The 13,578-nt window shown below is 35.4% G+C and overlaps 3 protein-coding genes across 3 annotated transcripts; 1 reads left to right on the forward strand and 2 right to left on the reverse strand.

The window, feature by feature from the left end:
- Positions 1-283: 283 nt before the first annotated feature.
- On the forward strand, positions 284-6,437 carry LOC124914974 (protein ANTHESIS POMOTING FACTOR 1). The gene is made up of 10 exons (XM_047455610.1): positions 284-486; positions 845-945; positions 1,581-1,690; positions 1,800-1,866; positions 3,675-3,774; positions 4,050-4,166; positions 4,240-4,377; positions 4,448-4,529; positions 4,619-4,668; positions 6,091-6,437. The coding sequence occupies exons 1-10, from the start codon at positions 409-411 to the stop codon at positions 6,256-6,258; spliced, it is 1,011 nt and encodes a 336-aa protein (XP_047311566.1). The 5' UTR covers positions 284-408; the 3' UTR covers positions 6,259-6,437.
- A 113-nt stretch (positions 6,438-6,550) lies between these two features.
- On the reverse strand, positions 6,551-7,096 carry LOC124916713 (oleosin H1-like). The gene has a single exon (XM_047457465.1). The coding sequence runs from the start codon at positions 7,072-7,074 to the stop codon at positions 6,568-6,570; it is 507 nt and encodes a 168-aa protein (XP_047313421.1). The 5' UTR covers positions 7,075-7,096; the 3' UTR covers positions 6,551-6,567.
- Positions 7,097-8,726: 1,630 nt separating this feature from the next.
- LOC124916634 (oleosin H1-like) lies at positions 8,727-9,272 on the reverse strand. Its single transcript, XM_047457376.1, has one exon. The coding sequence runs from the start codon at positions 9,255-9,257 to the stop codon at positions 8,748-8,750; it is 510 nt and encodes a 169-aa protein (XP_047313332.1). The 5' UTR covers positions 9,258-9,272; the 3' UTR covers positions 8,727-8,747.
- Between the last annotated feature and the right edge of the window lie 4,306 nt (positions 9,273-13,578).

The following is a 13,578-nucleotide window of genomic DNA, read 5'->3' on the forward strand; positions in this document are numbered from 1 at the left end:
TTTAAATTATTTTTAAGATATCAGTTTTAACCCTAACTTAATTTAAGATATATATTCTGTGAAAATTGAGTCTTAAACAAAAATTTAAAAAGTATAAAAATACAAAAGAGATTAATGGAAATAGTATTGACAGAAAGATAAAGTTATTTTAATATTTGAATTGATCTTATAAATAATTGAATGGAAGAAGTTATTGATGAGAGAGCTTGGTTATCAAATATACCCTAATTATTTATTTATTTATTTATTTATTTAAATCTATTAAAAAAACAAAACTTCCTCTTGACGGCGGTTTTGTGTAGGATCGTGCAGTAATCGTTCATCATCACCTTCCCCGTGAGAGCAGAGTCGATTCATATTTGTTACTGGAAACCTAATCAAAGGTTGCTGAACTTTTGGTATTATCAAATGAGGGCTGCTATGCTTTCAGAGCTCGACGATGAGATTGTCCGCAGCATGACGATCGGAGCTGTTTTCTCCGACTTCGTGAGTTTTGTACTCTATGCAATTACATAGATAAGATTGATTATATGCATAGTTATCTTAAGCTAGGCGACAGACAAACAATTGCGAATGCAGTAATCTTTGTTTAAATGTGAAACTAGTTGTTGTTATTGAGAGTTCTTGTTTCATTTTGAAAATTCAGTAACATGACAAGCTCTTTTTGAGAATTGAATTTGCTATAATTAGTTTCTTTTTATATCTGCAATGGTGAATGACACTAACTGGACTGCAAAAATCATTTTACTGAAATGATTTCTTACTTGGTTTCCTGTGTGAGGATAGTTATAATTTCTCTCAGCTATGGAACTTGATAGGACTCTTGTACACTTATCAATTGTAGAATGGGATGATAACCTCCATTGATTTTCATCGTACTGCTGACTTATTGATTACTGCCTGCGAGGATGACTCGGTGCGGTTATATGATATTGCTAATGCAAAGTAAGTACTTCCTACCATTATTTTTGTTCCATGCATATTGTGTTTATTTAGTTGTTTCACTTTGTCAACGTTCAGTTCAATTATTCTGTGTTTACTGAACTTACCAACTGGGAGATGTTTGATTATAAATGCTTATGTGTGTGAACTAATATAAGGAAAGACTAACTACTAACATCAGGAGGCAACATTCTATTTGTTTCCGGACAGTTGTTTGCCAGTGTTCTGTCTGATTTAACTGTGTCTATATTGTGAAGAGTGTTATTATGTGAAGGCATTTTGGCGCACTTATCCATTTGCACAGGAATCTTTTTCTTTCATCCATTAGTTGGATGTTTTCCAAATAAAAATTAGTAACATATTGACGACTCATTTAGCTCATTGGTAGGGCGTAGAACTCATCATGTCCCCAAGGTTTGGTTTGACATATGTTTGGCCTAAATGAGAGAGGAGAAAATGTCATTGAGAATAACCAAGGACACATCATTTAAATTACTCACAGTTCTTTCTATGCCCAATCTGGAAAATGTTCTATAAGTACTAAAAATTATTTGAGCAAATTAACTAGATGAAAGTCTGGTGATTACCTCTCAAGTGATATTTCAGTTGACCACATTGGAAGTTTTATTTATGTTCAGGCTGCTGAAGACAACTTATCACAAGAAACATGGTGCTGATCGGATATGCTTTACCCACCACCCAAGTTCAGTTATATGCTCTTCAAGATACAATTTAGACTCGAATGGAGGTGAGGTTCTTACTGCTGTCAGGTCAACATATGACTGTGATCCCTTCTTTTTTTTTTTTTTTCTTTTTTTTTGTCTTTTAGAGTGATTACGAAGTTGTGTTGTTTTCAGATTCATTAAGGTATCTGTCTATGTACGATAACCGATGTCTCCGTTACTTTAAGGGTCATAAAGAAAGGTTTGTATCCTAACTTCCTTATGTACTTCACAATCTTAAACCTGGATCATTTTACCCATTTACACAATGTTAAAACCTGGATATTTTTACCCATTTACAATTTGATTTGTTGTTTTAATTCCTCTTGCTTGTGGAGATGCAATCCAAAATTCCTAACCATATAGGCAACTTTCATTCTGCCTATTGGATGGACCTTTTGATGCTTCTTCTCTCTCACACACACACACACATGTATATATATATATATATATATATATATAGTTAAATTAGACTCGTATACATATGTAACAAGCGAAAGGGGATGTGATAACATAATGCAAGAGGAGTTGAGAAAGGAATGACCTACCCTGTAGATGAGAAGCTTGAAGAACCTCCATTGCCGAGAAGAGTGTACAGTTTGTTTCCCTCTTTGAGCTAATTCACCCTATTTATATTATAGGGTGCCACCTATTCTAACAACTAACAATCCCTAACAATTTTTCACTAAAAAATGTAAGTTGCGTTCAAACGTTGTCATAAAAAGGGGGAGGAACTTGAATGAGCTCAAGTTGTCCTCCTTTATAAATTCTCGGACTTCATAATGAAAGCATGGTGTCTCCATCAGCAGATTCTTCCATCACCTATTCTAACCAGGATTTTTTTTTATATGGCCCTTCATTGAGCCACTAACAACAAGTCTTCCTTCCATTTGTAAAGGAAGTCGAGCCTCCATGAGAGTGAATCTGCTAGAGACCTCTAATTCAGTGAGATCTCGTTCTTCCTCCAACCTGTCAATATTATAAATATTATGAGAAACGTTAAAAACATTAGAACAAAGGGAGCCAAAGTTAACTTGTCTCAATTCCTTAATAAAGTTGTTGAGATAACAACCCCTAACAACTTGAGAAGTAATATTTACTAATATAATAAACTTAAGGGCCTCTTCACTATTTAGAGTCCCCACTAAGAACCCTAACACATTACACTACTTCCTAGTGACTTATCGACCTCGAAGAAGTGAAAGCAGTATTTACAACCGTCCTCAAGAGTTGATGTAGTCTAAGCCCTTATATGAGAAACATGTAGAGATGTGATATACCTTTTATTAGAATTAGGTAGAAATCTTGAAATTATATGAATAAGAGAACTACAATTTGAGAACGAAGAGAAGTAAAAACTCTTCACAAACTAAGAGCAATGGAGAACTAATAGAGTTAGATAGGCTAGGGTGAATACAACGAGAAAAAGAGAGAAACTCTAACAAGAGTATTGAACAACTAACTCATTTTATTTCTACACATAACAACATTCTATTTATACTCCTCTATTAATAACCGTCACTTATCCTAACCGGTAGACTTACCAACCGCATACATCAACCATATCGGTTTCTCAACCAAAATGATGAATATTCATTAATTGATTCCCTCTTTCAGCTAGGTTACCCTATTTATAATTTTAGTGTGCCACCTATCCTAACAACTAACAACTCATAACAAATTTGGGAACTAATAATTACTAATATAATAAATGTAAGGACATCTTGACTAATTGGAGCCCTAACTAATAACCCTAACCCTATTAACCCGTTACAACATATTTCCCCTTAGTATATTTGTATGTAAATTTACTTTTCCACCTTGATTTCAGAATTATTCCAGCTTTGCTGAGATTCCTATTTACAAATGGAGTATAATACCAGATTTTCAATGACATTTAACTAGAATAACCTTTGATGTCACCTCTTCCAAAGTCAATTTAATATCATTGCTTATTCCTTGAATAGTGGTTTTCTGTCCATATCTCTAACCCCACCTACTACTTTGCAGAGTAGTTTCACTCTGCATGTCACCAGTCAATGATAGCTTCATGTCTGGTTCTCTGGATCACTCTGTCAGAATATGGGATCTTCGTGTGAACGCATGTCAGGTTAGTTCATTGTTTTCTGCTGGCATGGAAGTTGACAAAGAGTGGCAACAAAAACTTTCTAGCAATTAATTATGCAAGATAGTACATTTTTGCGGGCAGAATCAAGGATTTAGTTGGGAAGTTTCTTTGCAAATAATCTGTTTTCTTTTTAAAGCAAGATCAAACAAGATTTTTAACCCATATTCCAATTTCTTTGCAAAAAAAAACACCAAGATCAAACAAGTTCTAAATGTGAGTCTGATAGCTGTATGCATGCTCACAGTTGTAGTTTTCAGGGTATTTTAAGACTGCGAGGTAGGCCTGCAGTTGCATACGACCAACAAGGCCTTGTTTTTGCAGTGGCTATGGAAGGCGGTGCCATCAAATTGTTTGACTCACGATCCTATGACAAGGTTTGTGCAAGCAAACTCTGGCTCCCACTTGATACAGAAATGTGATCAATATCACATCTCCTTCTACATGCAGGGGCCATTTGATACATTTTTAGTGGGCGGAGATATGTCTGAGGTCTGTGACATTAAGTTTAGTAATGATGGAAAATCAGTGCTTTTGACAACTACAAGGAACAGTATCTATGTTCTTGATGCATATGGAGGGGATAAGGTCTGTTCTTACTTTCAAGATTCTACTTTTCCTGTTTCCTTTTCCTGAACTTTCAATTTATTTGATGCAGCGTTGTTCCTTCAACTTGGATCCTTCTCCAAATACCCCAATTGAGGCAACTTTTACACCTGATGGAAAATATATCCTCTCAGGTAAAATTTATTTGATGTCAAATATAATAACCCCATTTCTGATGCGAAATGACTACTGTCTGTTTCTAAAAAACTGCTGTCTTTTTAAGGTTCCGGAGATGGAAATCTTTATGCCTGGAACATCTCCTCTGCAAATAAGGTATTCTTCACTTGTTCAAATTTTCTTATTGTCTCTTTTTACTCTTTCTGGCTTGAGCTGCTAAACATTATTGGTTGCTGCGGCATTTGTGACAGCCATCAGTTCCTTGTTTGATGAAAGGTTATTTTGGATAACCCTTCTCCAAATCAAATCATATAACTAAAATACCTTAATTTTTTATTATATTTTAAAATACTACTTACAAAGGATTGTCTCAAGAAAATTTTAGTTATTTAACCTCAAATAATTCACTTTTTTATCAAACAAACAAAAATTGGATTGTCTCAAGAAAATCCTACATCAAACAACCTCTAAGTCTCTGGTATTTCAAATGTTTTTATTTTTTTACCCAAATAGCAAATCTGTGACTTGTTTGGTTAGGATTATTAATAAATTTCTTTAGTAAACTGACATTCCCTTGAAAAAATAATTATAAACTTAGAAAGGTCTCCAGACACGAACCCAATTTTACTTGGTATAAAACTAATAGAAATCTAGCTCTAAATTAATTATCTATAACATACTCCTCATTTTATTGGATTTTTTTAATTTTATAAAGAAAGTACCAATAAAATGGTATCTTCCTTCATTTACTTTTTATATTTTAAGTTTTTAGTGCTTGTATTAGTTATTTACGATCATCTCAAAAACAAGACTCCCATTGAGATGACGACCAACATGATGATTTCAATTGAAACTCTTAAACTAAATACATTATAAAAGAAATATTACCAGTGTTCAAACCTCTTAAGACTTTGATATTATTTCTCTTTTTCCACATTTTGTTTTAAAAAAATCAAAATTTGGAAGAATCTCATAAAATGGGACCAAGGGACTAACTTTTTATTCAAGGAATTCCTTTATTGAACATATTTATTGAAAAACAATATAAGACAAACAACAGATTAAGAGCTTATTTGATTGATGTAGTATTTTCAAATAATCTCTTTACCACATCTCCTCTAACAAATAAATTATTTACCAAAGCATCAAATTACATTTATGCAAAAAAAAAAAGAAGTTACAATAATCTACTGTTAAATTTATAATTCAAATACTCCTACATCAAACCAGCTCTAAATCTCCAATTTCATAATTCTGAAATTGAAAGAGTTTATTAGGCCAGATGACTCTGAAATCTGAATCAATGACTAACTACTTGAAACCCATCTCTGAATATTCCTTTGGTAAAAAAAAAGTGTTTTCAATTGCCAGTGGGCTGCTTGTTCGCAATCTAAGGAGATCAATTCACATTTTTATACTGCTTATTTGAAATTAAATTATAAATTGTAATCTTGTTTATGTAGATAGAATGATATTTATATATATTTGTAAATGGCAATTTGAATGGTTTGATGAGATTGTTTTAATTAAACCCAAACTACATTAGAAGAATACTAAATGTAGAAGCAATTTATATAGGTGTCAAACTGGGACAGCGAAATTGGCGCAACTTCCTGCTTGAAATGGGCACCTAGAAGAGCAATGTTTGTCACTGCATCCTCAGTTCTCAACTTTTGGATACCCAATGGCGGTTCAGATTCGGATAACTTTGCTACTGCTGATCTAGTTGAGAAGAATGTTCCTTGAACATCCGATTTTTATGTAACTTGTAATGTTGTTCACATTATTTTTTTTCTTTACTTTTTATATATGCTTCAACAGATTAATTAGCATATAGATTTTGTTAGAAACCATGTTTACATTTTATTCACTGATTGGTAACCAACACCATCACATAAAATACATAATAAACCTGTAGAATGACAAAACACATGAACAGAAAGAAACACAACAACACACAAAACCTGACAAACGACTTCACACACCCAAACTGAAAAGGGAAAAAAGATCAAAACAACAAACAAAAACAGATTCACGGTTTACCACATTTGATCATCACTTTCCGGCTTCCTTAGCCTTGGTCTCAATAGTTTGACCGACATCCTTAGTCTTCTGACCCATCTGAACGGCCATCTCCTGCATGCGTCTCTTGGCATCATCCAGTGGATGCATGGAAACAGTAGCCTGCCTAAATCCCTGCAAAGCCCAGGACAGAGAGGAAAGACCCGTCAGAGCAAAAGCCCCGGCCGTGAAGATGGAAAACACGGCGAAAGCCACAGCTAGGGAGGCCGGTACAAGAACCGGACTGCAGATGAGAAAAACAGGTGTGGCCAGTGTTAGCCCAAATAGGGTTGCAGCAAGCGTGACACCTGAAAACCCTAGAAGGGTTCCACCTAATGGAAGGAGAGTGATAACTGCAAGGATCTTGCTAGCTGATGGACCGCCGCTGCTGCCGCTTTCAAAACCGCCTTTCTGACTGCCGAGTCTCAGACCGCCTTCATAACGGGCAGGCTGCTGCTGCTGGCCGGTGTGGACTTGAACTTGGTGAGCACGTTCAGCCATGATATGATCGAGCTGGTAGTAGTAGTAGTATTGCAAATTAGAGAGTGAAATGAAATGGAGTAGAATAGAATATTGGAATGGGTTATATTTATATATATCTGAAAAGGAAGAGACATGCAATATTTACGTACGTGTCGGAAAGGGGAGGAGGTGTAAGCATTGCAATAAGAAACATGTTGTGTTTGGCTTCAAATTGCTGCCACATGGCATGCATGTTATTTTTATTTTTATATTTTTCTTCTTGCTGTCCTCGACTAAGAGTGGACCAGATTCACCGTTTTTGATGACTGTAACACCTCCTCACTCAATAGATTTTTACTCATATATTTTATTAATTTTTTTTCATCTTTGTTTTGGGTTGGCCTCATCCTTCTTTATTTTCTCCCTCGGCATTAATTAGAGCCTATAGATATTTGGTGATGGACCATGGATAACATTTACATATCCGTCTAAAAATACAATAAATACATATTTATTGGGTTAGATCATTTGATGGGTTGATCATATATGACCGACTCATTATGCTATATAATAAGAAGCAATGATACAATTACATGAAAACAGGAAATTAAACACAAAGAATAAACAAAAATAAAATTAGACATTCGACCAGACAATTAAGCAATTGATAGTCTAGATCTTGTTTAGACTTCTCTTAATCTCACTTTATAATAGTGAATCTCTACCGTGTTAGATGTGTTTTTCCGTGGCATTCAACAAGAACTTTAAAATATTTAATTTAATAAATTATTTTAATTAAAATATTTGTATACATTATATAAATATTATTAGTGACGTTTAGGATAAGATATGGGAAAATTTGATGAAACGACCCTAATAATTTACTTAATTGATCGCTCCCTATTTTTCGGACGAAAATACCCGCGACGACACAATCGTCTCGCGACGGAAATTCAATACTGAATTGAGTATAATTGTTCGATAGGATCGTCTCGCGACGGGCGATCCCTCCTCGCGATAGAAATTCAAGACTGAATTTGATATAATTGTTCGGCACATCTCGCGTTGCCACCATCGTGCTCGTGGTTGTGTCGTCGACGTTTAAGTTTTTGTTAAAAAAAAACGGGTATTATGGACTTTTCACATGTCATGATCAATTTTTTTTTTTATTAGGCTGATTATTATGGTTATTTCATCAAATTTCCCAAAATTATTGTTTAAAAATTAAAAAAAGATATGGTGTACAATTTAAAGTTTTGTGGTTTTCCTAGGCTTAGTTTTTCCTATTGTGGTTTTCCTAGGCTTAGTTTTTCCTTTGTGGTTTTCCTAGGCTTAGTATATGGTTAGTTTTTCCCCTTTACTCTTTTCAAAGGTATCATGAATCACTTCACAATTTTATTACCAATTTCTTGTTCTTAATTAAGGGTTTTCAAACAAAGTCCTAGATTGATTAAGGGCTTGTTTGATATCGATTAAATGGGGTTTTATTGGATCTTTTAGTATTTGGGGTTTTATTTGATCATTTAGAAAAATTGAAATTTGTTTATATTTTAAAATTAATTCATCAATCAAAACTTTGTTAACTATAATATTTTATTATATATTATTTATTTATAAATATTAAGCAGATAATAAAAAAGCACAAAACATAGTTTGAAACCGTCAAAACAAACAAAGATTTACGGTTCACCAATCACCATATTAGATCATAATCACTTGCCGGCTTCCTTAGCCTTGGTCTCAATAGTTTGACCGACATCCTTAGTCTTCTGACCCATCTGAACAGCCATCTCCTGCATGCGTCTCTTAGCATCATCCAGTGGATGCATGGAAACAGTAGCCTGCCTAAATCCCTGCAAAGCCCAGGACAGAGACGAAAGTCCCGTCAGAGCAAAAGCCCCAGCCGTGAAGATGGAAAACACGGCGAAAGCCACAGCTAGGGAGGCCGGTACAAGAACCGGACTGCAGATGAGAAAAACAGGGGTGGCAAGTGTTAGCCCAAATAGGGTTGCAGCAAGAGTGACACCTGAAAACCCTAGAAGGGTTCCACCTAATGGAAGGAGAGTGATAACTGCAATGATCTTGCTGGCTGATGGACCACCGCCGCTGCCGCTTTCAAAATCGCCTTTCTGGCTGCCGAGTCTCAGACCGCCTTCATAACGGGCAGGATGCTGCTGCTGGTGCTGGGTGTGGACTTGAACTTGGTGACCACGTTCAGCCATGATATGATCGAGGTAGAGGTAGTAGTAGTGCAGATTAGAGAGTGAAATGAGATGAAATGGAATAGAATATTGGAATAATGGGTTATAAGATGTATTGCATTTGGAGGTACTTATATATGGAAAATGACATGCAATATTTTGCGTAGCGTGTCGGAAAGAGGAGGAGGACCGGTGTAAGCATTGCAATATGAAACATGTTTAGTCATCGGTTGTGTTTGGAATCAAATTGCTGCCACATGGTGTGCATGCATGTATGTTATTAATTGTTCTTCTTGCTGTCCTCAACTAATTAATTAAGAGTAGACCAGATTCACCTAGTCCTAGCTAGTCTAGCTAGTTTTTCTTTCTATGTAATCAAACTCGCCGCTAAATTTTTACTTGTATGTTTTATTTTATTAAATATATATAAAATAATTGTTTTCATCTAATTTGTTTGGGTAGGCCTCATCCTTCTTTATTTTCTTGCTCAACATTAATGAGAAGATAGATATCGGTGGTGAGGGGGGAAATTTGATGGAATAACCCTCGTAAGAGGGTTATTTCCACTTTTAACTTGTGATTAATAAATTTATCATTTTTCACCTTTTGCCTCAGTTTTACCCTTTATTAAAAAAAAAAAAAAAAAAAAATTAAATTCAGTAGTGAGTGCGCATTTCAGTTATTGAAATATCACTTTCTTCTCCATTTCCCTCCTCTCCACCAACCGTCCTTTCCCCGTCCTTCCTTCATCATCATCAACGCTTCCTTCATCAAGGTTCTTCATCATCAAGCTTCCTTCATCATCAACGGATCCTTCCTTCATCATCGACGATCGTCTTCAACATTCAGGTTAGACGTTCGTCGTTTTAGGGTTTTGTTGTTTAGAGTCTAGGATGTAGGTTAGGTCATGGAATTTTAGAGCTTGGCTGATTTGTTTTACAGTGAAATATACATCCGACGAAGGTGACGAAGGCGACAGTGCATCTGTCGCAGGCGGGAAATGCATCTCTCGCAGGCGACAGTTCATCTGTCGCATACGACAGATGCATTTCCCGTCTGCGACAGATGCACTGTCGTCTGCGACAGATGCACTGTCGCCTGCGACAGATGCATTTTCCTCCTTGCATTTTCCTCCCTGCATTTTCCTCCTTGCAATTATCACTAACTGGTCACTGTCACTGACTTCTTTGAATTTTTTTCAATTGCAGATCACATGAATGTTGGTGTTTTTCTACTCTTTGATGGAGACTGGAAAACTGATGATTGTGGGGTTAGTTCTTTTGTCTCAAGTTCGTGACGTGGTGTGAATGTACCCCGAAATGCTACATATGAAGAGTTAGCTTCAATTGTCTATAATGCTACATGTGTGGACAAACTAAGATATGACTTAGTGTTCAAGGTAAAGTATAATATGCTAATGATCAATTCTCCTCCTGCAACAATCATTGGAGATAGCGATGTGGCGTTCTATTTACAAGAACTCTCGTCTTCACTGCCCAATCATCGCGCCCCGCTATGTGTCTCCTTAGTAGAGAAGTCAATACCTTCAACTCAACAAAGTGAAAGACCAGAAAATGACATATTTGAGCAGCAAGATATCTTACCAAGGCATCGAGATGTGTTTGCGCAGCAAGATGTATTCCCAAGTCAACAAGATGTATTCCCAAGGCAACAAAATGTATCTGAGCAGTAGGATGTGTTTGAGCAGCAAGATGTATTCCCAAGTCAACAAGATGTATTCCTAAGGCAACAAGATGTATCTGAGCATGTGTTTTAGGGTTTTGATCAAACTGTTTTTGGGTAGGGTTTACATCAAACTGTTTTAGGGTTTTGATCAAACTGTTTTTGGGGTAGGGTTTTGATCATCTGTTTTGGGGGTAGGGTTTTGATCATCTGTTTTTGGGGTAGGGTGTTGATCAAACTGTTTTTTGGGTAGGGTTTTGATCATCTTCATATTTCATCTGTTTAAGTGTTGTCATCTGTTGTGTTGTCAAAGAGAAATAGCAGGATTGATTTCAGGAATGCAGGAATGCATCTGTCGCATGACAAATAGAAGTAGCAGGGATGCATTTGTCGCATGCGACGGTGCATCTGTCGCAGGCGACGGTGCATCTGTCGCAGGCGACGATGCATCTGTCGCAGGCGGGAAATGCATCTGGTGCATGCGCCAAATGCATTTCCCGCCTGCGACAGATGCACCGTCGCCTGCGACAGATGCACCGTCGCCTGCGACAGATGCACCGTCGCATTCGACAAATGCATTTCATTTATGCTTTGTGCTTAATTATATATATATATACTATATTATATTTGAATTCAAAATAGCAAACTACATTACATTCAAAAATAAATACATAAGGTTTACATTCAAAAATATACATAGCTAAATTATGTCCATTTTCTATGGGTCTATTATATGGTGGAACAACCTAACTGCCAATTTTTGTCTCCAAAAAACAATGTTCTCTGATGTCACAGCTGATATATCCAATAGATACTGAAATTGACTCTTCATAGCCCTTTCCATAAGACCAAAGTGATTAAACTTGTCCTTGGTCTTTAACAAGCAGGTGCAAGTAGACTTCCATGAAACACGTCCAGGAAAGTTCTCAATTACAGTTTTGTTTTTGCATTTGTTGGTGCCATCTGCAAAAAATCAATAAGTCAGAATAATGAAAGTAAATACCACTAATTTAAAGGAAATATGACATATGTCGCAGACGACAGTGCATCTGTCGAAGACGACGATGCATCTGTCGCAGACGACGATGCATCTGTCGCAGACGAATAGTATATTCTGCCTGCGACAGATGCATCGTCGTCTGCGACAGATGCACTGTCGTCTGCGACAGATGCACTGTCGCCTGCGAAAATGCATCGTCGCCATCGACAATAAACCCAAAACCCTGCAACAGCCTTCGACAGAAGCATTTTAAACCCAAAACTAAACCTAAACAATAAACTTAAACAATAAACACTAACTAAACCTAAACCCATACCTAAACCTAAACAATACCCTAAACCATTCCTCCATTATAGCATGCATGGATATAAAACGGAGAACTAGGATAGAAACGGAAGAAATACTAACCTTTACGTTCTGGAGTTGAGATTCTCGTCGGGGGCTATTGTTTGTCGTCGGAGCTCGTCGGGGTTCGAGGGAGGGTTCGAGGGAGGGTTCGAGGGAGAGGACGTCGTCGATGTTTCGGGGGATTTTCGTCGTCGTCGTCGTCTTGGGGGTTGATCAGTCTCTTCGGGAAGTTGAAACGAGAGAGAGGGAGTGAAGGGAGAACTGGGGAAAGGGAAACGACTTTCCCACGGGGGAGAATGAAAATCAAATTTTTTTTTTTTTTTTTTTAATAAAGGGTAAAACTGGCAAAAGGTCAAAAATGATAAATTTATTAATCACATGTTAAAAGTGGAAATAACCCTCTTATGAGGGTTATTCCATCAAATTTCCCGGTGAGGGAGCATTGATAACATTTATATATCCGAATAAATAAATAAATAAATAAATAAATAAATATATATATATATATATTAAGAATCACATTCAATATTTAATTTAAAATATTTATATATATTTTATAAATATTGTTATTGACGTTTAGAATATAAACCTCTACTACTATAGTTCCATATCCACCACACTTCTCTAAATTATATTATTTAAAAAAAATTAAATTAACGTTAAATTTTAAAAATATGTATATTAACTTTCAAAATAAATATAAAATTAAATCATTTGTGTAAAACATTGTTCAGTGTATTTTCAAAATATATCTAATCATAATAAAAAAAATTAAATTATTTCATCTACTCTAAAATTAATTACTAAAATATTCTATAATTTTAAAAGTTTTTCCAATAAAAATTGCCCCACGTAACCTACTAACTAAATTACCTGTTTGGGACAAAATGATATTTGTGTCCCTCAATCCACTCAACACTATAAACACAATTAAATATATAAAATCATCAATATATTTATTTATTCATCCTATCTTATAAGACTTTTAAGTTTATTTCATTATAATAATAGAAATTTTTAATATATTATATTAAAACATCCATAAAAATTTATATATAATTTTTTTAGAGAATACAACATAAATGGTGTCTCGTGGTGTCTCGTGGTGATTTTTCGAAATTGAACCGAACGAAAATATATTAAAAAAATCGAAATAAAACAAGGGCGATTCATTCTCAACCTCGAATTTTCATATTATTATTCCTAGCTGGATACTTATTGGGATGGGATTTAGGGGATTCTAAAAGAAATAATTGTTGGGTGAAAATGTAGGTTAATTTTGGTTTTAATTTATTAAATTAATATAATATT

The sequence above is a fragment of the Impatiens glandulifera genome, chromosome 9 (assembly GCF_907164915.1).
Source record: "Impatiens glandulifera chromosome 9, dImpGla2.1, whole genome shotgun sequence".
In the NCBI taxonomy this organism is placed as follows: domain Eukaryota; kingdom Viridiplantae; phylum Streptophyta; class Magnoliopsida; order Ericales; family Balsaminaceae; genus Impatiens; species Impatiens glandulifera.

Coding starts and splice junctions, on each gene's coding strand:
- LOC124916713 (XM_047457465.1), bottom strand. CDS start 7,074: ATGGCTGAACGTGCTCACCAAGTTCAAGTCCACACCGGCCAGCAGCAG.
- LOC124914974 (XM_047455610.1), top strand. CDS start 409: ATGAGGGCTGCTATGCTTTCAGAGCTCGACGATGAGATTGTCCGCAGC. Junction 1,691..1,799: donor CAATTTAGACTCGAATGGAG/GTGAGGTTCTTA, acceptor TGTTGTTTTCAG/ATTCATTAAGGTATCTGTCT. Junction 3,775..4,049: donor TTCGTGTGAACGCATGTCAG/GTTAGTTCATTG, acceptor TGTAGTTTTCAG/GGTATTTTAAGACTGCGAGG.
- LOC124916634 (XM_047457376.1), bottom strand. CDS start 9,257: ATGGCTGAACGTGGTCACCAAGTTCAAGTCCACACCCAGCACCAGCAG.